The sequence below is a fragment of the Candoia aspera genome, chromosome 1 (genome assembly GCF_035149785.1).
Source record: "Candoia aspera isolate rCanAsp1 chromosome 1, rCanAsp1.hap2, whole genome shotgun sequence".
Lineage (NCBI taxonomy): Eukaryota > Metazoa > Chordata > Lepidosauria > Squamata > Boidae > Candoia > Candoia aspera.
Window position 1 is genome coordinate 7,354,779 of NC_086153.1, and position 26,300 is coordinate 7,381,078.

Genomic DNA, 26,300 nt, shown 5'->3' on the forward strand with positions numbered 1-26,300 from the left:
TAAAGCAGGTAAGATCAGCCTGGGTGCTGGTGAGGTTAATTTTTGTAGCATGCCAAAAGAAAGTGTAAAGAGAAGAACAAACACAAAACACATTCAAAGAAGGACAGAGGAAAACATAAAAACAAACCCTGCAAATAAGGATTAGAGATTGTTATAGTTTTGAGTGGCGACCAGATCCCAAAAACAACATGAAAAGGTTAGGTTGTTAAAACCCAATTCTTTTTTTAAAATGTGTTAAAACTACACATTCTTCTAACAACTAGCTACTTTTTAAAAGAGCTGAAAAGGAGAATTACTGTACCTGTTGAGCGTGGGAATGTTCCCTCTGCAATTAAACAACCACAATTAGTTACAGATTGGTTAGTGAAAGCCATCATTAAAATCAATAAATCAATCATTTAAAAAAATCAGATCTGTCATTCAAGCCAGTGTTCAAAGCAGAAGCTGTAAGATTACATTTGTAGAAGTGAAAAAAAAAAAATGTAAACATACTTATTTTCTGGCAGCGTCCACAGGACTTAAGAAATAAGAGAGCTGGGCTCGCCCATCCAATACCATGAAACTTGGAAAAAAAAAATCAACCCAAAAAGGTGCTTTGGAAAATGATTTTTTTTTCCTCTCGAAAGGCTTGACACGTTTTAAACTATGAAACTCTTCCTCAAGACTCTTGCATTAAAAATTTATACCAAGTTAGCTTCATTTAATTCTTGTGGGGGGAAAAATGTGTTAGCAAACTATCCTTCATACAATTATTAACATTGCACTGGTATAGCCACTTACTCAACAGATAAGTTATACTGAAATTCATGGGGTATACTACCAAGCTTTGTGCTATAGGACATTTCCCCCTTTTAATGTTAAAGAATTAACTGAAAACCAGCTTGGTTTTGAAGATGAGTAGCAAGGCACTATAACTCTATGCAGGATTATTGATAGAGCGCCAACTGCATTATGTAAGAGCAGAGACATCACACTGACAACAAAGGCCCTCATAGTTAAAGCAATGGTGTTCCCTGTAGTTACATATGGCTGCGAGAGCTGGACCATAAGGAAGGCTGAGAGAAGGAAGATCGATGCTTTTGAACGGTGGTGTTGGAGGAAAATTCTGAGAGTGCCTTGGACTGCAAGGAGATCAAACCAGTCCATCCTCCAGGAAATAAAGCCAGACTGCTCACTTGAGGGAATGATATTAAAGGCCAAACTGAAGTACTTTGGCCACATAATGAGAAGACAGGACACCCTGGAGAAGATGCTGATGCTAGGGAGAGTGAAGGGCAAAAGGAAGAGGGGCCGACCAAGGGCAAGATGGATGGATGATATTCTAGAGGTGACGGACTCGTCCCTGGGGGAGCTGGGGGTGTTGACGACCGACAGGAAGCTCTGGCGTGGGCTGGTCCACGAAGTCACGAAGAGTCGGAAGCGACTGAACGAATAAACAACAACAAAACTGAATTATGAAGACAACAGGACCATTGTCTGCATTGTATCCCCTGTGCTCTTTTTGGGTGGGGGAGGGAAGGTTTCAGGGCCCTGAGCAAAGCAAATTTAACTTTCTGCACCACCTTTGGATCTATTTCCTCTTCTTTAACTCAGTGTAATTATATTTCAGCCTAAAAGAGCAAGCTGACTAGGTGCGTGATCCAATGGACATTGCTTTGAAGTGAATATCAGAACATATTGAGTTTCATATACCACAACAAAACAAAACAAGCATCATCATAAAAGAAAAAAGAAGTGAGTCTATGGCCACAAGGAATGACACCATTTCTCCAAGCCCAACCAATATCACTACTTAATCTCACAGCCAGATATATTATTTAACTACATTCATTTACTGATTTTTCAGCCAGGATAAACAGAACACATTATAAAATGTGTTATAATGATAAGATTCCCAGTAGACTAGATAGGACTCAGCAGATGGTGGCTGGCTGATACCATTAAGCAGAGCAGGGAGATACAAATAGATTGATAGACTGAAGTGAACTGGCACGATCCATTCGAAGTCAAACACCATCATGCCCAATCAGAAAAACTACATTTGAGTTCATCAATGCAGTCCTACACATATTTGATAGATGGTCCTGAATTTGATGCACAATTATACCTTCTTGTAAATGAGAGGAGTGAAACTATTTCTCACCTGCTGGAATTTATAGGACTCAAAATGTGCTTAAGTTTGGCGGAACTGTGATCATATATATCGTATTGTCAATTGTGATATACAAGCAAGAATAAAATGGAATATGGGAATGTTCATTCATAGGTGAAAGCGCAACCAGAGCCCAACGTAAATTTTTCTACATTTAACTGCTTACTAGATAGCCCATGACCCGCTGGGTCATCCTTTTGGAGATATTTTCTTACCTAAACAGAAACAGAATGACCACGGAAGGGCAAAAAAGCAGTGGGAGCGGGAACGGCTTCTGACTTCCTGCCATCTTTGCTTTTGAGAATCTGACAGGGAGTGTTGGAAATCACTCCTCCTCCTCATCGGCTGACCCGCGGAACTGCCTGCCACTTTGCTGGAGTGAGGAGGAACGAAGGGACCCGTGGACTGTGAGGAAAACTGCACCCCCATCTCCCTTCCTGGTGTGTCCCCAAGGGCCCACTCCCTCCAGGGAGGAAAAGGGCTCACCTGTCGACTGCTGGCACAACCCAGCCAGCCCTACCTTGCCAGCAGGTGTCCAAGTCACTCATTCATCCCTCCCTTGTTGCCCACCGCTGTTAAGAGATTTCAAATTTTGGCCACAGTTCCAAAGCAGCCAATCGCCACTTGCCTGTTGGGCATTGCTGCCAGCCAATTGGGTATGGGGGCCAAAGGGAAGCAGGAAAGAGGGCAGGGATATGCCCCTCCCCTCTTCCCTTGTGCCACACAACCTACGGATTTCTGGGAAGTGTAGTCAGAAGGTGTGGTGGTGCTGAAATAACCACAAATTTGCCAAATTGCAATCTCACGAGAGTCATGGGTCCTCGATTTGGGACACATCCCTTAAGTTAGCCCATTTGAGGTACCTTGGTTCAAAAACTGTTGCCCTACGATGCACTGTTTAGCCCAATTGAAGGTTACAAAGAGACAAACAGACACAAGAGTTTTGGTATTGTATAGATTTCACAGGTTCTTTGTGGGGTGGGGAGCAGGAGGAATAAATAATTCACTGTGCACATAGACTAACATGTTTCACCTTTTTCACCTGCATTTTGTGATTAGGAAGGGTAGAAGCTGAATTGTTAAATGCTGTGGGATTGTGTGTGTAAAGAAGGATTCCTAGGGTGCACATCTATATAACATTTACCTGGAATTAAGTTCTACAGCCCTTACTTCTCAATAAACATGCACAGATTTGGATTGCAAACAGGCACGGTGAAGAACAACCATCTTCTGCTTTTTTTAAGATTCCAAGAGGCACTATTTCTGAAATAGGCCTTTGAGCACCCACAGATGTGTATCTTTCTCATGGTATTCAACATCAATGGTCATTCCCCACTGGGTTGGTTTTTTTTTTTTTCCTCATCCAATGAAGTCAGTAACCAGTCAACAGGAGCGTGTGGGGAAGCTTAAAATCCCTGAAGGAACTTTTGAGATTATATTTCAACCAATTCATTTTACTGCTTTGAATGGAAAGGATGGATCCATCGGGTTATATGGACTGTGTCCTATAAAATACTGAACCGTATTTTCAAGGAGCCAAATTTAATGGGAGCATTGTTCAAAATAAAAGCTTCCCTAGGCCTGCTTGTGTTTTCCATTATATTTGCTTGCAGTAGGTATCCATAAGCCTTGATATTCCTTGATATGGCGCCATGGACTGCTCCAAAGGTTGCTATCAAAATACCATTTTTAATCTTTGGAATGGAGGAACTATTAATGATCATTCTCACTCCCCAATAACATTACTTTTCTTTATGAACATAGAGAGGGTAGCCAAGATAGCTACTTCATACAATCAAAATTAGTTTTAGTTTAGATACAATGGGTGTCTCTGGACTCACTGCACAGTGTGGTCCCTGTTACTGGTCTCTGTTATAACGCCTGATCTTGTGGTGAGTAACAGAGAGCCTCCAAATAGCTCCCCAAGCTGTCATCAAATTGTAATATGCAATAATAAATGTTAGTCTTTATGCTGCCCCAAGACTTCGCTGTAATTTTTAACGTGACGGAAAGCAGAAAATGATTAAACACACATAGAATAAAGTAGCTTGCCTTAAATTAGTTGGATTTAAATTTAAATTAAATATGGTTTTAGTCCATATCTCTGCCCGCTTTTTTATTCTAAGCAGGTTTGCTTTCTGGAGCGTGCTACTCATAGGAAAAGTATGGCCACCAGTCACAAAGATGTGCCCTCTTGCACCATCACCAGGATGATGAGGTTCCTACTGCAGAGTGTGCAACGCTCTCTATGTTTAGAAGTTGCAGTAAAATCAGATGACAGGAACGGTTTGTGGGTGGTTGTTTTTTTGTAAATTAATTTTGCGATTCTTATTTTGCCTATGAGAATATATTTGCAGGAAAAGACTATCCTTTTTTGCATACGTGTCCATTTGTACCACTACATGCAATAATACCTACATCCAGAAATACCTCCCAGTTCTGGGCAATACTTCTGCGACTGATAAAACAGATTGTGGGCCAGGGTTTCTCATCCAGGGTTCTGTGGCACCTTAGGGTTCTGCAAGAGGTCACTAGAGGTTCCCTGGGAGATCACCATTTATTTAAAAAATTATTTCAAATTCGGGCAACTTCACATTAAAGAGGTAAGTTTCATTCTTTATTTTCAGTTTAAGAATATTGCTAGTGCATCTATATAGGCCTACCCATGAAACGAATATAATCATTTTATAACTTCCGGCCTATATTTGAGCCTGAATGTGCAGGGGTTCCCCGAGGCCTGAAAAATATTTCAAGGGTTCCTCCAGGGTCAAAAGGCTGTTGTAGACCATGGAACTTTACACTAGATTTCCCCAGTCTACTGTCCCCCAAGGTACTGGGGCTACAACTCCAGGAATTCTCAGCCAGTATGGCTGTTGGGAAGTATGGGACTTGCGATCCCTATATAAGCAGAAGTCACTAAATGGGGGAAGGCAGAATTACATTGCATTACATCTGTTTGCCATGAGATGCCCTCTTTGCTGTTAGAAAACACAGCTGGCTTTTTGAGAAGGCGAGACACAATCAGAAACCTGGACAACATCAAAAGACAAATGGAGGCATAGCAAAATGGAAACACACAGCTCGGACACAGATCTCTTTCAAGCGGAAAGTCCTAGTTGCCGACATCTTTGATATTTTTGCAGGCCTCCGTGTTAAACGAGCACGTGCCCCCATTGCTCTTCCTGCTCTGATGTGTAAGTTTTAAAATAATGAACTCATCCCATCCCCCCACAGCAGGGGGTACCATTTGGGTATCGTTCACAACATGGGTACGATAGCAAATGGACAATCTTTTCAGAAGAACCAGCAGAGTGGAAAGAATTGGTGATCGGGGGGCCGCACGGTCTGAGCGTGCAATCCAATCCGGGGTGTCTTCAGAGCACGTCTGGTTGTAATTTACGCTGCTCAAGCACCAGGTGCAGCAAAGATTTGCTCCCTGTCCTGAGTACGAAAGCAGAGAATATGCTAACGGAGGAAAGGAAGAGAGAGAAATGTCCCTCCAGAGTCCCAAAAATGCTTCTTTGGGTATCGCAAGTGCGGTTCCATCGTGCCGTGAGCAACATCCATCCACAAAGATTAGGGAACTGCCTTTCTCCCCAGACTACCTTAAAGGCAGTCTGGAAGAGAGACTGTCCTCTGCAGTTTGTTTGCAAACCCTACAGGTCTGGCCAAAAACCTCCCCACAAATAAGCTCATTAAACCTGTTTGTGCCAAACTGTCAATAGGACCAAAGAGAGAGGCGTTAAGTCACACCTTCTTCTTTTGAGTGTTAGGATATAGCCGATTTTAAGAAAGCAAGGATTGGGTCTCGGATCCTTTTCTGAAAAGAACTGGGTCAGCGCCAAGCCAGAAATGCAAGCTACAAACCATCTTTTGGGACACTGCTAAAGTCATAGAAGAGTGGTGCAGATAGGGAGAGACTATGAATGTAGAATTTTTTTTTAAAAAATGGATAAAATTGTGCAATAGGAGGGGCTGTTGTTCAAAACCCGCGAACTCTGCCTGCAGAAAGTTCAAGTTTCAAGACTGGTATGGCTTAAGGTTTTCTGTGCTACCAACCTGTTAACTGCACAGTAAAGTTAAATTAAACAGTAAACTTCAATGCTTTTTTTCCTTTTTTGAGTTTCCTACGTTTAGAAAGGATTAATCATTTTAGAAACATTTGTAAGCATTTTCATTCTGCTTGATTCCATCTAGAAAACTACGATTATTAGGAAAATGATAAAAATAATAATATAATAGAGACAAGAATAACTGGCTAGAGCCAAACTCAAGGATACTACTGTACCCACATTATGGCCTAGCTTGTAGCTAAACCCAGGCAGAAATAATTCTAGGAAGATAGTATTCAAATCTGAAGATTTCTTTATTTTTTTCTGTCATGCCAGTCTCTATTTTATAGCGGTCACCATTTTATTGCAATACTTGTAAGGCCATGTTATGAATGTTTGTCAAGTATCTCAAGAAGCCCTCAGATCACGCAAGTGAGAGAGAGGTAATTAAAAGAAAAAAAGCATACAGCACCAGCAAAAGAATACTACCAAAAACAAAGATTTTAAAAATAAATAAATAAATAAATAAAGGTGTTTGTTATGCAATCCACATGGGAATTGCATTGGGCCTCAGCATAAGGAACTGCAAAAAGTTGCCAATACATTTTGAAACAAAATAGAAAAGTGCCCCCTCCAGAGTTGTTCTGCTGAATTTGGGGGTGGGGGTGTAGGAAGGGGGGAGCCCAAGGCAGCCCACCAAGTTCCTAGAGCCCACCTTTGCATGGCATTGGGGAACCCCCCCCAAAAAAAATTAGGAGAGAATCCCCTTATATTTGTACACATTACTGAATGCACTGGTTGTGCTAACTTGTAACTGATGGACCTGTTTTTACCCCAGCTGCTGTTTTATGGGTGTTGTTCTTGTTTTTATGCTTTTATATTTTTTTATTGATTGATTTGATTCATATAGCCACCCACCTCATATCCGTGACTCTGGGCGGCTTACAATAAAATAGGTAAAAAGAAATAAAAGTCATAATATGAAATAAAAACACACAGCAGCCGAGTATGATAGAATAACCACCAACAAAGCCAAGAGTTGGGCTCTATCACTCTTCCATAACCCTGTTAGCCCCCCCCCCGCCAGTCTCATGAACTTGCCCATATAAATTGAAATACAGGTAGTCCTTGCTTAACAACCATTCGTTTAATGACGGTTCAGACTTATGACAGTGCTGAAAAAACCAACTTACAACCAGTCCTCACACTTAAAACTATCACAGTGTCCCCATGGTCACATGATCACTATTTGGGCACTTGGCAACCAGTTTGCATTTATGACCATCGCAGCATCCTGTGGTCATGTGATCACCGTTTTCAACCTTCCTGGCTGGCTTCTGGCAAGAAAATCAATGAGGAACCTTGTGATTCACTTAATGACCACATGGTTTGTTTAACACCCACGGTGATTCACTTAACGGCCACCGCAAAAGGGGTCGTAAAATTGGGTTGGATTCACTTAGCAACTGAAATTCTGCTCCCAATTGTGGTCCTTAAGTGAGGACTACCTGTAGTAAATAAATAATATTTCTATTTCGCTTTTACATTTCTCCTCACTTCTCCCTCAAATCCATCATTTTGCATCCCAATTTTCAAAAACCCATCCTCCTGGCTCCAATCCACAGGCTGTTCTTTTTTCATTTGCAACCTCAGGACACTTTCCAGCCATCAGGGGAGAGCTACAGGCCACCCTGTTTCCTCCAGTGGCTGGCAAAGCAGAATGATTCAACATAAGAGAACTTCTGCAAATGAGCCTCGCTGGCAACATTTAGCATTTCTTGATGCGTTCTTAATTTCTCAGGGATTGGGCAGGTGCAGCTCTGGCTCACCCTGAGTTCAACAGAATGCTTTCTAGAAGAACAACCGGGCAAAGGTTTTAATGTAACTTTGTGTTCTTTGGCACGCCCGCTTTTCTGTCTGGGCACCTCGAAGCCCGAGGACCAGATGCAGAGTTTGGTCTAATTTCAGAAGCCCTCTGTAAGACATCAGTTCAGAGTTTCAGCAAGATCCAGCTGTGCCTGATGTCAGAGTGAAGTGTGCGGGTGATCCCGCCTGCCTTGGATTCTCTCCTAGCCAATGTTTAAGCTCCACTTGCCGTGGCTATAAGGCCCCCAACAGATTATTTTCAGAAGGAATTAAGGCGACTCATCTCTCCCCGTGGGTTTAGTGAAGGCTGGATCCGATCCTCCCGGCTGATAGCCAATAGGACCTGATTTTCCAACTTAGCTTTGCATAGCAATACTGAGGCTGGGGAACATCAAAGCCTCTCTCAAAAGCTGTGCCAAACAATGGGGGTGTGGGGAGGTAAAGCGAGAGAGAGGACTGGTATCAATGGATGGGAAGAGGGGAGGGGGAATGAAGAGCGCATAGTCGGGTTGCTGACGGACCTCCAAAATAGCATGCAATTATTTGCAAATATTGTTGAGATGAAGAGAACAGATGAGACCAAATTCAATGGCCCATTTATATCACTGCAGAGAGATCTTTGTGCAGCTGAGCTTTGAGGACTCATTCATTTCAAGCAAAACCAGATTTTGAAGAGAGGAGGAAAGGGGAAGAAGGGGGAGAAGAGGAGGGGGGGAAAAAAAAACCATTTCATGAGATGTACTGATGGGTTCTCAATGAAGCGAGACCAGGCCCCCTCAACCAATTCTACCAAACATTAAATGAGGAGGAGGATGGAATAAAAGGCAAAGGATGTTTGGGAAACAAAAGAAGAGGCGAAGGCAACGGCTTCCAGGAGGGGTGGTGGGTTCCCATATGTGGGCTACCGGGTGGTGGATCAACAGCGACATCCAGTGGCCACAAGCAAGCAAGACAGTTACATGCTCTACGCTGCTCCTAAGAGAAACCCAAACTTTTTCAGCCCTTCCAGGTACTCCAGGTCAGAAGACCAGGTGGAACTCTACTTTATTGTTAAAGGGTAGAATAACATAATCTTGAAAGCCTGATAGCAGTTCCTCTCCTTCCCCTTATACCAAGGAAAATCAAGGCATGACAATCTTGAATTTCTTTGTTATTCCCTCTTCCCTTTCAGGGCTTCGCTACAGCTTACATTCTGGGAGTGAAATTCCTTCTTCAGGGCCATCTCAAACACACCTTGGCACCACCCCGAACCTGATTAGTTACTTTCCATTTTCTGACAGCAGCAGCAAAGACTTTATTTCTATGGTGTCATATCAGGACTTTTAGTATGCAGAAGGGTTAACCATTTCTTCAATGTAGCGGGCAGAAGGAATAACCTTGAAGAACAGGAGGAAGACCCCCGACCAAGACAACAGTCTGATAAAAGAAATCTGAGTCCAGCCCAGAACAGTAACCTGAGAAAGTGTCTCAGGCAAGACCCTCCCTAGTTCTCATGAAAATAAAGGGAGAGAGGGGGGTAGCGCATTCAGACTTGCAAGATACTCTTACCATAACCTAATAATAAAATATTGGCCTGCACGACTGGTTTTCTAGTCTGGTCTACTTCAAAGGGCTGACATTCTCAGAAGGAGCTCATCCTCCAAGTTTAAACAAGTACAGGTAGTCCTCACTTAACAACCATTTGTTTAGTGATGGTTCAGACTTACAATGGTGCTGAAAAAACCAACGTACAACCAGTACTCACACTTATGGCTGTCACAGCATCCCCACAGTCACGTGATCACAATTTGGACACTTGGCAACCAGTTCGCATTTATAACTGTTGCAGTGTCATGTGTTCACATGATTGCTATTTTCGACCTTCCTGTCTGGCTTCTGCCAAGCAAAATCATTGAGGAACTGCATGATTCCCTTAACAACTATGTGGTTTGCTTAACCCCTGTGGTGATTCGCTTAATGACTGCTGCAAAAAAGGTCGTAAAATCAGGCAAGATTCACTTAATGACCGCTTTGCTTAGCAACCAAAATTTCAGTCCCAATTGTGGTCGTTAAGCAAGGATTACCTGTATGCCTCCAAATGGAAGGAGGGAAGAAGGAAACAAGTGCTCATACAGAAATGCAAAGGGATGGCCGATGCTCCCTAGCTTAAAAAAAAAAGTGCTGTCCGGCTATATCAGAATCGATGGAATGTTCCAATCACCATCTGTGAAGACCTAAGGAAAAATTGTCCCCGTTTGCAGAGGCTGAGTCTCAGCTCTGTACGTGCCAACCAAGCTGAATGAAGTGGCGCAGCAAGGAGGCGATGGAAAAGACCACACCACTTCAGATTGCAGGCAGGTGGAATCAGATCGTAATGCTTCCTTGGGTATAACAAAAAATCTCCCCGAAAATAGGAAACTAGCACCTCAGGAAAAGGCCAGTTTGAAGGATTTACCTTCAAGGAGCCAATTTTTCAAAGGGGGAGAGAGAGCGTTAGAAAAAAGCTTTCCCCACCACCGCCATTGTTCTAATCCAAGCACCATCTCTCACTGCACACTGGTGTACCAGAATACGTGGCTTAAGAATTACGCAATAAAATATCGCTGCTTATAAAAATAAACTTGTCTGGTTCTTTCGAGGAACCAGAGCGAGTGACACAACCTCTTCCTTCCTCCCCTATCCAGCCTAGGAAATTTCCTGGAAGAAACCTAATTTCACCTCCTGTCACTTGTCAGTTTGTCATACACACTGCTCCAAGAGGCAAAGGCTTTCCTGGAAGGCTTTGCTGTAGTTGCAAAGCTGGGAAGTTGCCAAAGCCTGGGAACTGATTGAGAGCCTAGAATTTCTCTTACTTTGTCTTTATCCTCCCTTTCTTTTTTCTTTTTTTAGGAGGAAGGGTTTCACCATAAACCTGGTGGCCTTTGACACAGGGCAGACCCTTAGCATTCTAGGTGGATCATCAGAGAAGGAAATTTCAAACCATCGCTAGTGAAATCTAAGCCATGCCAGAGTTTCTGCTGCCAAGGACCAACTGTCAGACTTCAGCTACTCCCCAAACTGGCCTAGTATTGAAAGCCATAGCAGAAGGACGTGTTGGTCACGATGCAGGGAAAGATTCCCTGTTCTGTGCAATGCTCCTTCATGTAATGAGCCTTTCACAGATAACAGAGTCTACTGCAGTTGGACAGCTTATACATTCAAATAAATAAATAAAATAAACAATTCAGAAACCATTTGCACAGGGTGGCTGTTATCAACCAAGAATAATGCCTCATCTAACTCATTGTTTTTAGTCACGTGGTCCACAACACAAGAGAACAGATGCTTAAAACTCTTGCTCCACAGCCCGCCCCTCCCCGCCCGGTCCAGGTGAAACTCACCCTTTCAAACTCCCCTTTCCTCCTCCTTCCAAATCCCTTAGAAATACCTGTATTAAAGCCTAACCTGTTTGGATGTGAAGTAGGGAGCATAAACTGGAATTCCACCACACAGGTGTTGTCTTTCAGTTGACGATGTTGGACGCTGTTCAGCTCATAGGCAATGTACGCCCTTCGAACATACACCTGGGATCGAAAAAGGAAGCATCTCTGAAGGGTACGTTTACATGGGTGTTCAAACATCCAGCCCTCCTTGCTTGATGGAGACTTAGATGCAGCTTAGAGCACATCAGCACACTATGCAGAGCAGTGTTTCTCAACCTTGGCAACTTTAAGGTGTGTGGACTCACTCGTCTTCTTTGTCTCAGCAGGGAGCAAGGCTCAGAAGCAAAGTAGGGTTAGGTCTCAGGAGTGCTTGGATGGGAGACCACTAGGAAATCTCAGCCTATAGGTTAGACTGGGAAGTTCATTCCAGAAAAAGGTGCAAACCAGTTCCATGTTGCTGCCAAGAAAATGATGTGAACATGACAAGACACGCACAACTTGAGAGAGTCTTTACTTTATTTGCATTCCTCAGCCAGGTTTGTTAGATCTGTATCCTGCCTTTGTTATACATATTGCTCCTTCTTCTCATTTTTCCCTACAATAACCTTGTGAGGGAGGTTAGGCTGAGAGAGAGGGACTGATCCGAAGACACAAAGCGAGCATCCCCCCCAAAGCTGAGGAGGGACTAGAACCCAAGTCTCCCCAGTACTAGTCCAGCATCTTCACCATAGTTACCACAGTGGCTATTCAAGGTAATTAGCCCTCCTCCATATTAGTATACTGTATATGTCACCCTTTCTATGAATTTTCCACACAACATCCCTCTGAGGTGGGTTGGGCTGAGAAACTGACTGGCCCAAAGCCCCCCAGGATGCTTCTATAGCTGAGTGGGGACTAGAACCTGGGCCATCCCTGTGCGGATCACACAACCATCCTGTGAAGTAGACCGGGCAGGAAGAAACTGACTGGCTCAAAGTCATCCAGTGAATTTCCATGGCTGAAGACAGCCTAGAACCTGGGTCTCTCAGCTCCTAGTCCTCCCTTCCCCACTGCCCCACATTGGCTCTAGGGCTGAGACGGGGGGACCAGCCCAGAGTCACCCATGGAACTTCTGTGGTTGAAGAGGGACTAGAACTGGGTCACCCAGTGTGGATCACACAACCATCCCAGGAAGTAGACTGGGCAGGAAGAAATTGGCTCAGGGTCATCCAGTGAACTTCCATGGCTGAAGAGAGTCTAGAACCGGGCCTCCTAGCAACTAGTCCCACCTTCCCCACTGCCCCACATTGGCTCTGAGAGGGAAGGACCAGCCCAGGGGCCCCTAGGGACTAGAACGTGGGTCTCTCTGCTCCTGGCGCAGCACTTTAGCCCCCATACTGCAGTGGCTCTCATTGAGCACAACGTCTTCGCAACTGAAGGCAAAACCCAGCCATCGCAACTGCCAGCACTGGTAGCCTCCCTTCCGAGCTTTTCGACACCCTTTTTAAGGCCACCCAAGTCAGCAATGCATCTTATGCCAGCTGGTTCCATAGTTTGTGTGCTGTAGGAAGAAATGCAGACAAAGGGGAACACTTATTCACACATCAGCTACTGACACTATAGAACCTGCTGGCGAAAGATGTGGTGATGACAGCCGAGAGGTGACGTGTGACAGGCGAGCGAGAGGTGATCTGAGAATGAGCCTGAACGGTGAAATCCTTGTCACTAATTTAATGCTGAGCTGCCTTGAACCCTGTCTCCCCCCCAACACACACACACACTTCCTTCTTCCCCCTTAATTTCATTGTGTAGCACCAAGAGGTCACCTCTGAAAAGATCTCATGTTGCCTCAAGGACAGTGATGCCCAGACAACCCCTTTCAAGGGGATGTTTGAGGACTTTGGACAGAAAGCACCTTTTCCCTACATTTTATAACCTTCTGTTTTTAGTCAACCAGACATCTTGGTGCAGCAAACATGCCATAACATGCTATTTTTAAAAAGCAAGTACAGGTAGTCCTCACTTAACGACCATTCGTTTAACAACAGTCTGAAGTTACGACAGCCTCAGAAAAAGTGCTTTACAACCTGTACTCACACTTATGACCGTCGCAAACTGTCACACTGTCAGTCGTAAGTGATTGCAATTTGGGCACTTGGCAGCCAGCTCGCACTTACAACCAGTTGCAGCGTCCTGTGGTCACGTGATCAGGGTTTGCAAACTTTTTTGCCAGTTTCTGGCAAAACAAAGTCCATTGGGGATGCTGGATTTGCTTAAAGACTGTTGTAAAAATGGTTGTAAAATCGGGTCTGGTCACGTGGTGACTCACTTAACGACCACACCACTTAACAACCAATTTTCCGGTCCCCATTGTAGTAGTTAAGTGAGGACTACCTCTAGCTAAATGCAAATGACTTGAAAGTATCAGGGCCATGTTTTGGTGATGTCTCGGAAGCTGACATATACACTCAAAAAGCTTCAGGGGGAAATGGATCCTCTTCATCTCTGCTTTTGGTGACTGGGTAGGTCAAAACAAGTGATACAAATCTGGAACATCCATGCACCTCCTGTTTAATGCTGCAATTTCATTGTACGGGTCACAGGATGGAATTCCTGGAGCACAAAAAAGCACAAGGCCGCAGAGAAGCCTTTGAAGAAATGACTCGGCTCCGTGCTTGAATCGGGGGAAGGACGGGCTCACCAAATGAAAGAAAATCTTCAGTTCTACCTACCTCCAAAGCTGCCATCCGCACCACTTGGTTGCTGTGATAGAAGAAGTTCGGGAGCACATCAAAGATAGAGGTCTCGGAAAGGATGAGTTTCTAGAATGGGGGAAGAAAACAGAAGACACTTTTTCCCCCCTAAACCACAGAATTTCAGTCTCTCTTGCTGCCTCAAAACCAGGGGCTGGGCCAGCTCATAACCTAAGAAACAGGAACGCCAGATGCAAGGGTTTTTCTTCCTCTCCTGCAAATGTTTGTTTATACTGGAGTACAGATTGCATTAAAATTAATAAAGGTGTTGACTTTATCTATGGCCAGGTCCCTGCCTTGAGTTTGCCTTCTCCAATTGCCTTTATTAGAGGTGATAAGCCATTTTATTATGCACGTTTGCATTAAAAAGAAACCCAATTATTCATTCTTACTGCCCAGCCACAGGATATATGTTCACCTACAGAGGAGTGTGTCCATTGCCCCTCTGCCTGAGTCACTGTATGGATTTGCCTCTTTCCAATCACACTCTTCACTGCGGGTAAATGGTTCTACCCTATTTCTGCACCTGATCCATTTGGATTATATACGACGCCCACACAGAAGGCTGCAGGCAGATTAGGAACTATTGATAATTCTGTTGCTGGCTTGAACTTGAGTCGCAAAAGTTCTAACCCTCAACTGTTTAACAATGAATTGTTAAAAGCCTCTTTGTGGGTATTTGAGTCCCACAAATTGAGTCCCTCTTGGGGCAGATGGGCGGTAACAAAATTTGAATAATAAAAAATAAAAAATATTTGTGTATATTTGACTCAAGGGAATCTTCACCTAACGACATTTCTTCTGCAGCTGTTTTTAGGAAGTTCCTTTTTTCTAAGCCTTTCTCAACCTGTTACTCTTCAGATACATGAACTTCAGCTCCCATAATCCCCCAACCAGGGTGCCACCCAAGGGATTATGGAACTTGAAATTCAAAATATCTGGAAGCTGGGGAAAGCTGGTTTATCTGTTGCAAGTATTTGGTTGCCTCTGATCAGATTTTTGTACAGCTCCCATCTCTAGGAGCTCAGGCTGAGTTGAAGGGCACTGATTTTTCTTTCTTTTCACCAGCATTACTAAACTAAGAAAAACAGAAGTCTTGTAAGTCTTTACTGGTACAGAAAAAGGATTAGCAAACAAAGTTTGAATGTGCCTACAGTTTGAAAAAACGACGCATGCCAAGGGTGGGGGGAAGCTTAGAATTAGGGCCATCCATTGGGAATGGTCACAAAAGTCAAGATGGTGATTTTGACTGCATGGCTGAAGCTCCACACCCTTTTGATGTGCATTTCAGGCTTTCAATCACATTCAATCACATCTTGACTTTCTGGCCTGCCCTCAGACACTCCTGCATTATTATAAAGGTAAAAAAATTGCTTTCCCTGTTTTTAAGCCTTCCTCTACCCACTGGTTGGATGTTTATTATTAAGGGAGAAGCATAAAAGAAAGAAAAGGGGGGAGATAAAAACGACGAGGAGGGGGAAGATTTTCGTGAAATAGCACTTGGTCGTTGAAGAGTTCGATTGAAAGAATGTGGCTAGGCCTCAAGAAAAAAGCAAAGGCGAATAAGAGACGCGATTAGGCATTGTTTTGATTCTGAGCTTAAGCAGGTCTAATCTAACCACAGTTCTTGTCGGATGAATAGCGGTAAGAATGGGGGGCAGTGAAGGAAAGACACACCCATCAATGTCGCACATTGAAAAACGTAGCTGAAATTAGAGTTCACACTACACAAGATACCGTTTTTTTAACCCGTAGGATTTCTGAAGAATCATCGCAAAAACACCTGCTTTCACCATTCGACCCAAAGCTCCATACTGTACCTGCAGATTCTCGATGCAGAACTGGTGCCCATACATGTCAATGGCTGAAAGGAAGATGGATTCCACTTGATTGTGGCGGAGTTCGTAGGAGGGCAGGTGGGAAGCGATGAGCACCTGAGTAGGGGGGGAAAAGCCACAGGTTGTCTGAAAATGACCCAGGGAACCAAGGAAACTGTGAAACTGTGCGATTTCAAAGCGAGGATTCAGGATCAGGCCTGGTTTTAAAGCTGTGGGTAGCAAAGAAGGCCTTGGAGAAGATATTCAGATGCCATGACATGTCCACCCCTACAAAGGCTGGAATTGTGTAGGTGACCGTTTTTCCGGGGACACTACACAGAATGAAAAGTTGGCTTTTGAAGAAGCAGAATGGGAAGAATATTGCTTTTGAACTTGGGTGCTGAAGAAGGTTCTTGGATACCCAAGAAAGCAAACGAATGGACCATCAAACAAACTGGATTTTCGTGGGCACAAATAAGCAGGCTCAAATGTTCCTACCTTGGATATGTAAGTCCAGCTCTCCGGAGAAGGCTCTAAGGCTGGGAAAGGTGGAAAGAAAGACAAGAAGAGGAGGACCAGCAGCAAGGTGGAGGGACTTGACTACAGTGGTGATGGGTGTACCATTGGGAGACCTGAAGGGCCAGGTGAGGACAGACCATCCTGGAGAAGGTCTACCTATGTGGTTGCTAAGAGTCAACATTGATCTGCTGGCACATCATCAATCAAAATCAAAGCTTAAAGAAAGGTAGCTCTTTAACACCCCAGTTTCCCTATCTCTAAAATGGGTCAACACCATCAGCTACCTCAAAAAAGAATTATCTGGACAGGGAAGAGTGCAATAACAATAACAATAGCAACAATTTGTGCATGGCTTTTAAAAAAATTCTCATTATATGCTAGCTGGTTTATATTAGATTTGCAAAGTATCTTCCTTCCATTTTGTTATACAACAGCAGAAACAGATTTATAATTTTCTCCCCAGATTGAATGCCTGATTGATTATGTGCCATCAAGTCAGTGTTGACTCTTAGCAATCACATAAATAGACCATCTCCATGGTTGTCTCCAACCTGGTCCATCAGCATTTCCAACGGTGCACCCATCACCACTGTAACTGAGTCCATCCACCTTGCTGCTGGTTGTCCTCTTCTTCTCTTCTCCTTCTGTCTTTCCCACAATTACAGGTAATCCTCACTGAACAACCATTCATTTAGTGACAGTTCAAACTTACAACAGTGCTGGGAAAAACGACTTGCAACCGATCCTCACACTTACAACTATCACAGCATCCCCGTGATCATGATTTGGGTGCTTGGCAACCAGTTCGCATTTATGACTGTCTCAGCATCCCCATGGTCACGTGATCATGATTTGGCCTCTTGGCAACCGGTTTGCATTTATGATAGTTGCAGCGTCCCACGGTCACGTGATTGCCATTTTCGACCTTCCTGGCCAGCTTCTGGCAAGCAAAATCAGTGGGGAACTGTGTGATTCACTTAACGATCATGTGGCTTGCTTAAAGCCTGCGGTGATTCGCTTAACAACCGCCACAAAAAAGATCATAAAATCAGGTTGGATTTGCTTAACGACTGCCTCACTTAGCAACCGAAATTCCGGTCCAAATTGTGGTTGTAAGTGAGGACTGCCTGTAGAACCTTTTCCAGAGAGTTAGATCTTTGCGTCAAGTGTCCAAAGTAGGATAATTTGAGCCTGGTCATATGTGCCCCGAATGAGAACTCTGGGTTGATTTGGACAACTCCAGCTTGTTTAAAGCCCCACAAAAGTACTGATAAATAAATTGGTATTTGAAGCCAGGACTTGTAGTACGTATTCTACAAGGGTGCGGGGTGGGGGTGGGGATTCAAATTCAGCAATCAAGAAACACTCACATGTGGAACACATTACGGAATCTAAACCGTTGCTTGCCTCATTTATTCTGCTTCAAATTACGCAGACTTTCAAAGTAACTCTGGCTGTCTAGTCACGTGAACAACAGGGACAGGGGAAAGGTAGAAATGCATTTTCTAAGCTCATTAGCACAGTTTATGAGGACTAGAAACTTGTTTGTTTTAATGTAAAAAAAACAACAGTCTAGATGCCAAACTCTACAGTAATATCTCTGTGCTGCTTTCAGGCTTTTAAAATGCCGTAAAATTAAAACTATGAAGCGGTGATGTTTCATTTTTACACATTTTCAGCTGCCACCCAGTCTCACTGAACTACGTAATTGGTGGGGCAATCTCTTTCTTAATAAATAATGTGCTATTTAATCTGTTAGCCCCGGGGCATAAAAATTAAAGTCGTTGTGTGAGCCAATTCTGCACTCCTTCGCTCAGCATTCAGCCCAGTTCTTTCAATAGGGCCGATTCGCAATACGCAAGTTTGCAACCTTAGGCAAAATTCACCTGCTTACAAGCTCTAATGTCTATGGTGTGCGAGTGGGGTGGTTGCTTTAACATAGCAGAGATCAATCTCATTTTTGTGACAGAAGGCCCGGCTTTGTCCTTGCACCCACCGTGAAAAGGCCGCCGGCAACAAAAATAGCAAGAGAGGGCACCGACGCCAACAGCGCCAACATAAAGACATCCAAAGAACGGCAACGTTCCAAACTGCTGAGAGAGGTCCAAGGCCACGGATCGCAATTCAGCAGAAGACAGCTAAGGTCACCGAGAAGCTTCCAACACCCACTTATTTTTTTTATACTCCTGCACTGGATTTTTTTTTTTAAAATGCACATCTCCTTTCTTTTCATCCCCAGAATAGCCAGCCTTGCTGCTCTCGGATTTCTAGAATGGAAGTGAAGAGAACGGTAGGGGGGTAAAAAGAGAACTTCCGCCGGCGTAGAATTATTGAGGGACAATTAGATTCATCTCTTTCCCCCCATCCACGCTATTTTAATTATACAGAAAAGTTACTAGCTGCAGAGAGCTCTCCAGGTGTACAGCTGGTCTTTAAATTGGAGTGCAAAATGGGGAACTTAAGGAAGGGGGAGAAAAAAAACACAAATCAAGGTTTTATTTGAGTTCTGAAAAGAAAAGGGAAATTCAACAGCCCCAGGGGAGTCATTAACAGGGACTGTTGTTTCTTTTTACACAATGCATTAGGGTTCCCTTGTCTAAGTCCAAGCAATACATTTTGTCTTCTGGTCCAAGGGGCTCCTACGATTTGTACTTTCTCTTTCAGTCAAACTCCAGGGCACACAAGTTGGCAGCTGGTGCCAGCAAATGATACCAGGCACATAGGGCATTGCCCCAGAGCAGCATTTCTCAACCTTGGCAACTTCAAGATGTGTGGACTTCAACACCCAGAATTCCCCAGCCAGCATGGTGGTAGGTAGCATGGCTGGCTGGGGGAATTCTGGGAGTTGAAGTCCACACATCTTGAAGTTGCCAAGGTTGAGAAACACTGTCCCAGAGAAGCATGGGAAAAGTTGAGTAATTGGCTCTCTTCATGAGATGGTCCTGACCATGAGATGGTTGTTTTTACACTGTCCCAGCTTAGGGTCATCAGGCCACCAGAATATGGAGCCTCAGGCAACCTACTGGAAGATCAGGAGAAGGGGTGCCATAGAGCGCGGTCAAAATACATCAAGATGGCGGCCACAATGGTGCGATGGAAGCTCTACCATTTATATGCAATGCACAAAAAAACAGGTGGAGTTTTGATTGAGCTACTGTGGCCACCACCTTGACTTTTTTAACTATAACCTGCAGATACCCCTGCCAAACTTTTTTTCCAAATCAGAGCAACAGCCAATCAAAGTGCCTCTTTTGAGAGAGGGAGGGATCTTTAAAGCAAGGTATTATGGAAGAAGGAGTTTTAGAGGCTACAGCACAGGGGATCTTCAGAGTCACTTCTATTGCCCTCTGATACTGCTGTTAGACAGCAGATGGCACAGGGTGGCATCTAATACTTTGGGGCTAGCCTCAAGCCTCAAATCTAATGGCAAGTCTTAAACTTGGGACATTCATTCCTTCTGATTTACTACCCCCTGGGAAGCACCTGAGCTCACCTGCGGTTGAAATCTTGGATCACCATTGTTTTTGTATATTTTTAATACAGTAATTTTGTTGTGGCCATTCTTGCTATTTACATACAGTCTACCAAGTAGTTCTGGCTGGGTTTGGTACTTTTGATTACTGAATCCTTCCCAAGGATCTTGGATTGTTAAATGTATCGTTGTAATATATGCACTCTTCTAAGTAATGAAACTTTTGTGACGAATTGAGATTCTGTATCATCATCATCATCATCATCATCATCATCATCATCATCGCTATTTCCATAGTCTTCCAGATAGGTCTGACTGGATTTAGTACCCTTGACTATCAGATCCTTCCCAAAGATCTAGGATAGTTAAAGATACTGTCACTGTATATATACATATACATACACACACATACATACATACACACACATACTGTATATATACACATATATATAGTCATTACACACACACACACACACATTGTTCCAAGTAATGCAACTTTGGTACTAGATGGGTTGAGATTCTCTCTGTTCCTATTCTGTCCAAGTGCTTTTCCAGGTCATTTGGGATGGCACCAAGACACCAACCCTTGTTGGCATCTCTACGACTTTCTTCTTCCACATTCACTCAATCTCTATTTGAAGGTCGTTATATTTCTCTATTTTTTCTAGTCCTTTCTCACTGACCCCTTTATCTCCAGCAACTGCAGTGTCCATTATACACATGTTACTGTAGCTATTATCCATACATCTTTATTATTGCTTCGTACTGTAAAAGTTAAGAGGATTGTATTATACTGTATGATAAAACGCTATGGCTGCACATGAGAATACAAGACACAAGCAACTATATCCAAGGGAACCAGAATGGTGGAGTGGGGCACCATTTTATTCTTGATTCTTGAGGAATGTAAAAACGTATGAAGAGTCATGCTCAACTAGGCCAGCTTCTGATTTATCTGTCACTGGGTTCCTACAGTAACCAAGAGAAATCTCTTGAGATGGCCACAACTAGATAGAAATCCAGTACAGTCTTTCTGCTCATATTTCACAGCAATGGATATACTGGGCAGGAAGACAACGGTCTTTTCCATTGTTGTTCAACCCATTCAGATGCCCCCTAGTCAAATTTTAGGGGTGGCACAGAACCACCCATTATCCACAGAAAAACTTCAGTTTGTCTAATCTTCTTTTCTAGTGAAAACTTCCTACTTGTCCCTGCAGTACTGTGCTGCATTGATTTTATGCTAGATTTTAAAAATCTTTTGGTGAATTAAGACCTCTTTTTTCAGTATTGATTGTTAATGATTTTATCGACTGCAGTTGGCCCAATGGTAGAATTGGTTTTCTGCAAGCCACGCTATGAACCTGATGGCTTGGAAGCAAGAGGGGAAAAAAAACAAATAAAAATAAAAAATACGAGTCCTAATAAGTGAGGAAAGCATGTTTCTCTACAGTTAAAAAGACATTCACCTTTTTTTACCAGCTGGAAAGAACAGGGAAAGGCTGCCAAGAATCTACAAAAGGAATTGCTACCCACTAGCCCTCTCAGTTGCGGAAATAACCTATGGCAGGGACTGGCAACCTTTTCAGGGGTCAGACATCATCTCCCCATTTTACACAATAGCACCGGTGCCATCTTTAAAAAAGAAAAAGGAATTTGAAAACTTCATTGATTTCCACCACCTCACCACTGGGACCTCACATGACCTCGCCTGAGAAAGCCAACTTCTCAGATGATTTCCAGCAGGAACACTGACGTCTTGCGCAATATCAGTTTGTCTGTCTGTCTGTCTGTCTGTCTGTCTGTCTGTCTATCTATCTATCTAATTTATCCCCGCCCATCTCCTCCCGTCGGAGGCCTCTGGGCAGTTTACAACAAGTGATTAAAACCATCAGAATGATACAAAAAATGAAATACAATAAAAATACTATAAGTATAAATAAAAAATAAAGAATAAAAAATCCAAGCGATGAAACATCTAAAACAGTCCAAGTGTGGGAGGAGTGGTCTATAACAACCATCCCCATGTAGCTCTATTCCCCTCTCCACCCCAAGCGAGGCGGCAGAGCCAGGTCTTCAGACTCTTCCGGAAGGCCAGGAGCGATGGGGCCAATCTCACCTCCGGGGGCAGCGTGTTCCACAGGGTGGGAGCTACTGCGGAGAAGGCCCGCTTCCTGGACCCCGCCAGATGGAATTCTTTTACAGACGGGGTCCGTAGCATGCCCGCTCTGCACGATCAGGTGGGACGGGTTGATGTGATGGGGAAGAGGCAGTCCCTCAGGTAACCTGGTCCCATGCCATGTAGAGCTTTAAAGGTGATAACCAACAACTTGAATTGGACCAGAAGCAAACTGGTACCCAATGCAGATCGCGCAGCAGTGGTGTTACATGTGCCCTTCTGGGGGCACTAAAAGCAGTTCGCACAGCTGCATTCTGGACCAGCTGGAGCTTCCGGATACTTTTCAAGGGTAGCCCCATGTAGAGCGCATTGCAATAGTCTATCTGAGAGATAACAAGGGCATGAGTGACTGTTCGAAGGGCCTCCTGGTCCAGGAAGGGGCGTAACTGGTGCACAGCACGTAGCTGCACAAAGGCCCTCCTGGCCACGACTGCCACCTGCTCTTTGAGCAGGCGCCGTGAGTCCAGGAGGACCCCCAAGTTACACACCAGGTCTGTCTGGGGCAGTGCAACCCCATCCAGAACCAGAGATGTTAATGTCCCGGATACAGAAGAACCATTAACCCACAGCCACTCGGTCTTACCAGGGTTCAGTTGAAGCCTGTTGTTCCCCATCCAGGCCCCCACAGCCCCCAGACACTCAGAGAGGGTGGTCACGGCATCACTTATTTCACCCGGGATGGAGATATACAATTGAGTATCATCAGCATACTGATGATACCTCATCCCATGGTGACAGATGATCTCACCCAGCAGTTTCATGTAGATGTTAAAAAGGAGAGGGGAAAGTACTGATCCCTGCGGCACCCCACAATGGAGGGGTCGAGGGCTGGATCTCTCCTCTCCTCCCCTATCAACACCGACTGGGACTGGCCCTGGAGGAAGGAGGTGAACCAGTGCAGAACTACGCCGCCCACCCCCAACTCCCTGAGCCGCCCCAAAAGGATACCATGGTCGATGGTATCGAAAGCCGCTGAGAGATCAAGGAGAGCGAGGCTGGATGCACTGCCTCCATCCCGCTCCCGCCACAGATCATCCATAAGTGCGACCAATACCATTTCCGTCCCATAACCGGGCCTGAAACTTGACTGAAAGAGGTCTAGATAATCCGTTTCCTCCAGGATCCTCTGGAGCTGCAAAGCGACCACTTTCTCAACCACCTTCCCCAGAAAGGGGAGGTGGGAGACTGGAAGAAAATTGTCCAGAACAGTAGGGTCCAGCGATGGCTTCTTGAGGAGGGGGTGTACCAACGCCTCTTTAAAGGCCGCTGGAAACACCCCCTCTCCCAAGGATTGTTATTAACCATTGCATGGACCCAACCACATGTGACCTCCCGGCCTGCTTTTACTAGCCAGGAGGGACACAGGTCTAGATGGCATGTGGTGGCATTTACTGTCCGTAGCATCCTGTCCACTTCCTCAGGTCCAACAGGATCAAACTGCTCCCAGATAACTGGGTAAGCCCGTTCCCCTGGTATCTCTCCAGACCACGCCTCATGCCTGGAGTCCAACTTGGAGCGGATCCAAGCAATTTTGTCCTGCAGATGCTCAGCAAATTCCTCTGCACGGCCCTGTAAGTGGGTCGCTGAACCCACCTTCCCCAAAAGGGATCGAGTGATCTGAAACAGGGCCGTCGGGCAGCATTCTGTAGATGCAATAAGAGCAGAGAAATATTGACATTTTGCCGCTTTTATCGTCACAAGGTAGGCCTTAATGGCAGTTTTTACCTGTGTTCGGTCGAATTCAGCCTTTGTCTCCCTCCAGTGGTGCTCTAGATGTCTCTTAACCCTCTTCAGCACCCTCAGCTCCTCCATAAACCATGGGCAGTGCCGGGCTCGATGAGACAAGAGAGGCCGCACAGGCGCAATCCTGTCCAAGGCCCCGGCCGCCTCCTTATTCCAGGCTGCAGCTAGGGCCTCCGCTCTACCGTGCAGCAGATCACTGCGTATAACCCCCAGCTCCCTCTGAAACCCTACCGGGTCCATCAGTCACCGGGGGCGGGCCAATCGAATGGGTCCAACCTCCCTGCGGAGGGGGGTGGCATAAGAGAATCTCAGGGCCACCAGGGTATGGTCTGACCATGACAATGGGGACAGATCTATCTGTCCCCTCAGATCACATTGCCACTGCTCTGACAAGAAAACCAAGTCTGGGGTGTGACCACTGTCTCGAGTTGGGTCCTGAATTATCTGGGACAGGCCCATGGCTGCCATGAACTCCTGAGCTGCCTCTGAGGCACGCCCCAGGGATGGCAGATTGAAATCCTCCAGAACCATAAGCCTGGGGAACTCCACTGCAAGCCCCGAGACGGCCTCAAGCAGCTCAGGCAGGGAGGTTGCCATACAGCAGGGAGGTTGGTACAGCAGCAACACTCCCAACTGTTCTCAGGAATCCAACTTGAAGAACAAGGTCTCAGAACCAGCCACTTGTGGAGCAGGGCCCCTGAAGGCCACAAGAGACTCTCAATGACAACAGCCACCCCTCCTCCCCTGCCCTGGGATCTCGGCTGGTGCCATACCGTAAACCCAGCTGGGCACATTTCCGAAAGGGGCACCCCCCCTTCCACGCCCAGCCAGGTTTCGGTAATACATGCCAGGTCTGCCCCCTCCTCAGTGATCAAGTCACATATGAGGGGGGACTTGTTATTAACTGACCTGGCATTAAGCAGCAGCAGCCGGAAACTGTAAAAAGTAAAAAAAAGTAACCAGCAGTTACTTTTAATTACAATTTAATTAGTTAATTACAATGTTGTGGTTTGCTGAGGATCTGGGAGTGTTTACTGGCAGCTTGACACATGTGGGCATTGAGCTGTAACATCTGAGACATGGTCCCAAAATCGTCTTAGATGGTCTGAAACTGCTGGCATTCTGTCGACAGCACCCCCCGTAGTCAGTCACTGAACTGTGGTGGGCAGCCTATCAAAGTGAAGTGCTCTGAGATCCTAGGCCCACTTCACCCACGACAGGGCCAAAAAAAAGTTATTTATGACCTGTCCTTGAAGTTATGACCGTCACACCACCCCTGGGGTCACACAATGGTGATTTGGGCGCTTGGCGACCGGCTCACATTTAAGACCAGTTGCAGCATCCTGCGGTCACATAATCACAATTTGTGACCTTCCTAGCCGGCTTCTGATAAGCCAAATCAACAGGGAACCTCTGATTCGCTTAACGATCGCTACAATTCACTTAACAACCGTGTGATTTGCTTAACAACCACGATAAAAATGGTTGTAAAATCGATCTGGCCACGTGATGCCTCACTTAACGACTGCATTGCTTAGCGACCAAAATTCTGGCCCTAATTGCGGTTGTTAAGTGAGGACTACCTGTATTGTTGAGCCAGACAATTGTTTGGCTCTGATTCCTGGCTTGATTCTGATTTATGCTTCAACACTAACATGGTGTGTCCCGTGACTCCAGGCCCACCTCAACTGGACCACAGCTTCTTATAACACAGATGCCAAAGCAAAATGAAACATATCTACTATGTGCTGTTTTTGAAATCTGAAAGCAGGGTTAGGGATCCTGATGCTCTCCTGAGTCCTTCTGGGACTCCACAGCCTCTGACCACTAGTCATTCTGACTGGGGCTGATGGGAGTTATAGTCCAAACCTTTGAAGGGCACCAGGCTGCCTACCTGACTGAAGGCAGCAATAGGGGCAAGGCATGTTCAGGGCAGCTGAGATAAGATAACCAATCAATGAGATAAGATAAGGTAACCAAGATAAGTTGACCTGATGTTGCCTTGATATTGACAGAAGTCCCCATTACCTGGCGGGCTCGCAGGGCCACTCTGGCATTGGTGGTCTTACTCAACTGGGTCAGCTCCGTCAGAATGTTAATCAGCTCATCTGTCAACGTTGGGTCTCGGCCACACAGCTGGTCCTGCCAAGAAAACAAAGAAATTCTTTACTTGCAGAGTCAGCATCAAAGGGAGACCCTGTTCTCCAAATATGGCCGCCACCCCAAAAGAGCCATAATAACCGACTGAAATCCAGATACAAAAACCAGCCCAGAAAGGCCAAATTTGTGGAATAATGTGCTTTTACACATTACAGGCCTTCATAGAAAACAGAATCTGGTTTGCTCTTAAGGGAAAAAGGTGCTTTT

The 26,300-nt window shown here is 44.9% G+C and overlaps 1 protein-coding gene across 5 annotated transcripts in view; it reads right to left on the reverse strand.

Annotated features, from left to right (window-relative positions):
- The window catches only part of ACACA (acetyl-CoA carboxylase alpha), a 252,885-nt gene that overhangs the window by 135,632 nt on the left and 90,953 nt on the right, over nt 1-26,300 (reverse strand). For 3 of the 5 annotated variants that reach the window (XM_063296752.1, XM_063296743.1, XM_063296754.1), the window contains 5 exons: nt 25,962-26,075; nt 16,024-16,137; nt 14,183-14,272; nt 11,494-11,612; nt 302-325 (listed from right to left, as the gene is read on the reverse strand). In XM_063296752.1, coding sequence (XP_063152822.1) covers nt 302-325; nt 11,494-11,612; nt 14,183-14,272; nt 16,024-16,137; nt 25,962-26,075 — 461 coding nt within the window. The remainder of the gene's footprint in view (nt 1-301; nt 326-11,493; nt 11,613-14,182; nt 14,273-16,023; nt 16,138-25,961; nt 26,076-26,300) is intronic. The other 2 variants (XM_063296753.1, XM_063296749.1) reach the window with 1 other exon arrangement.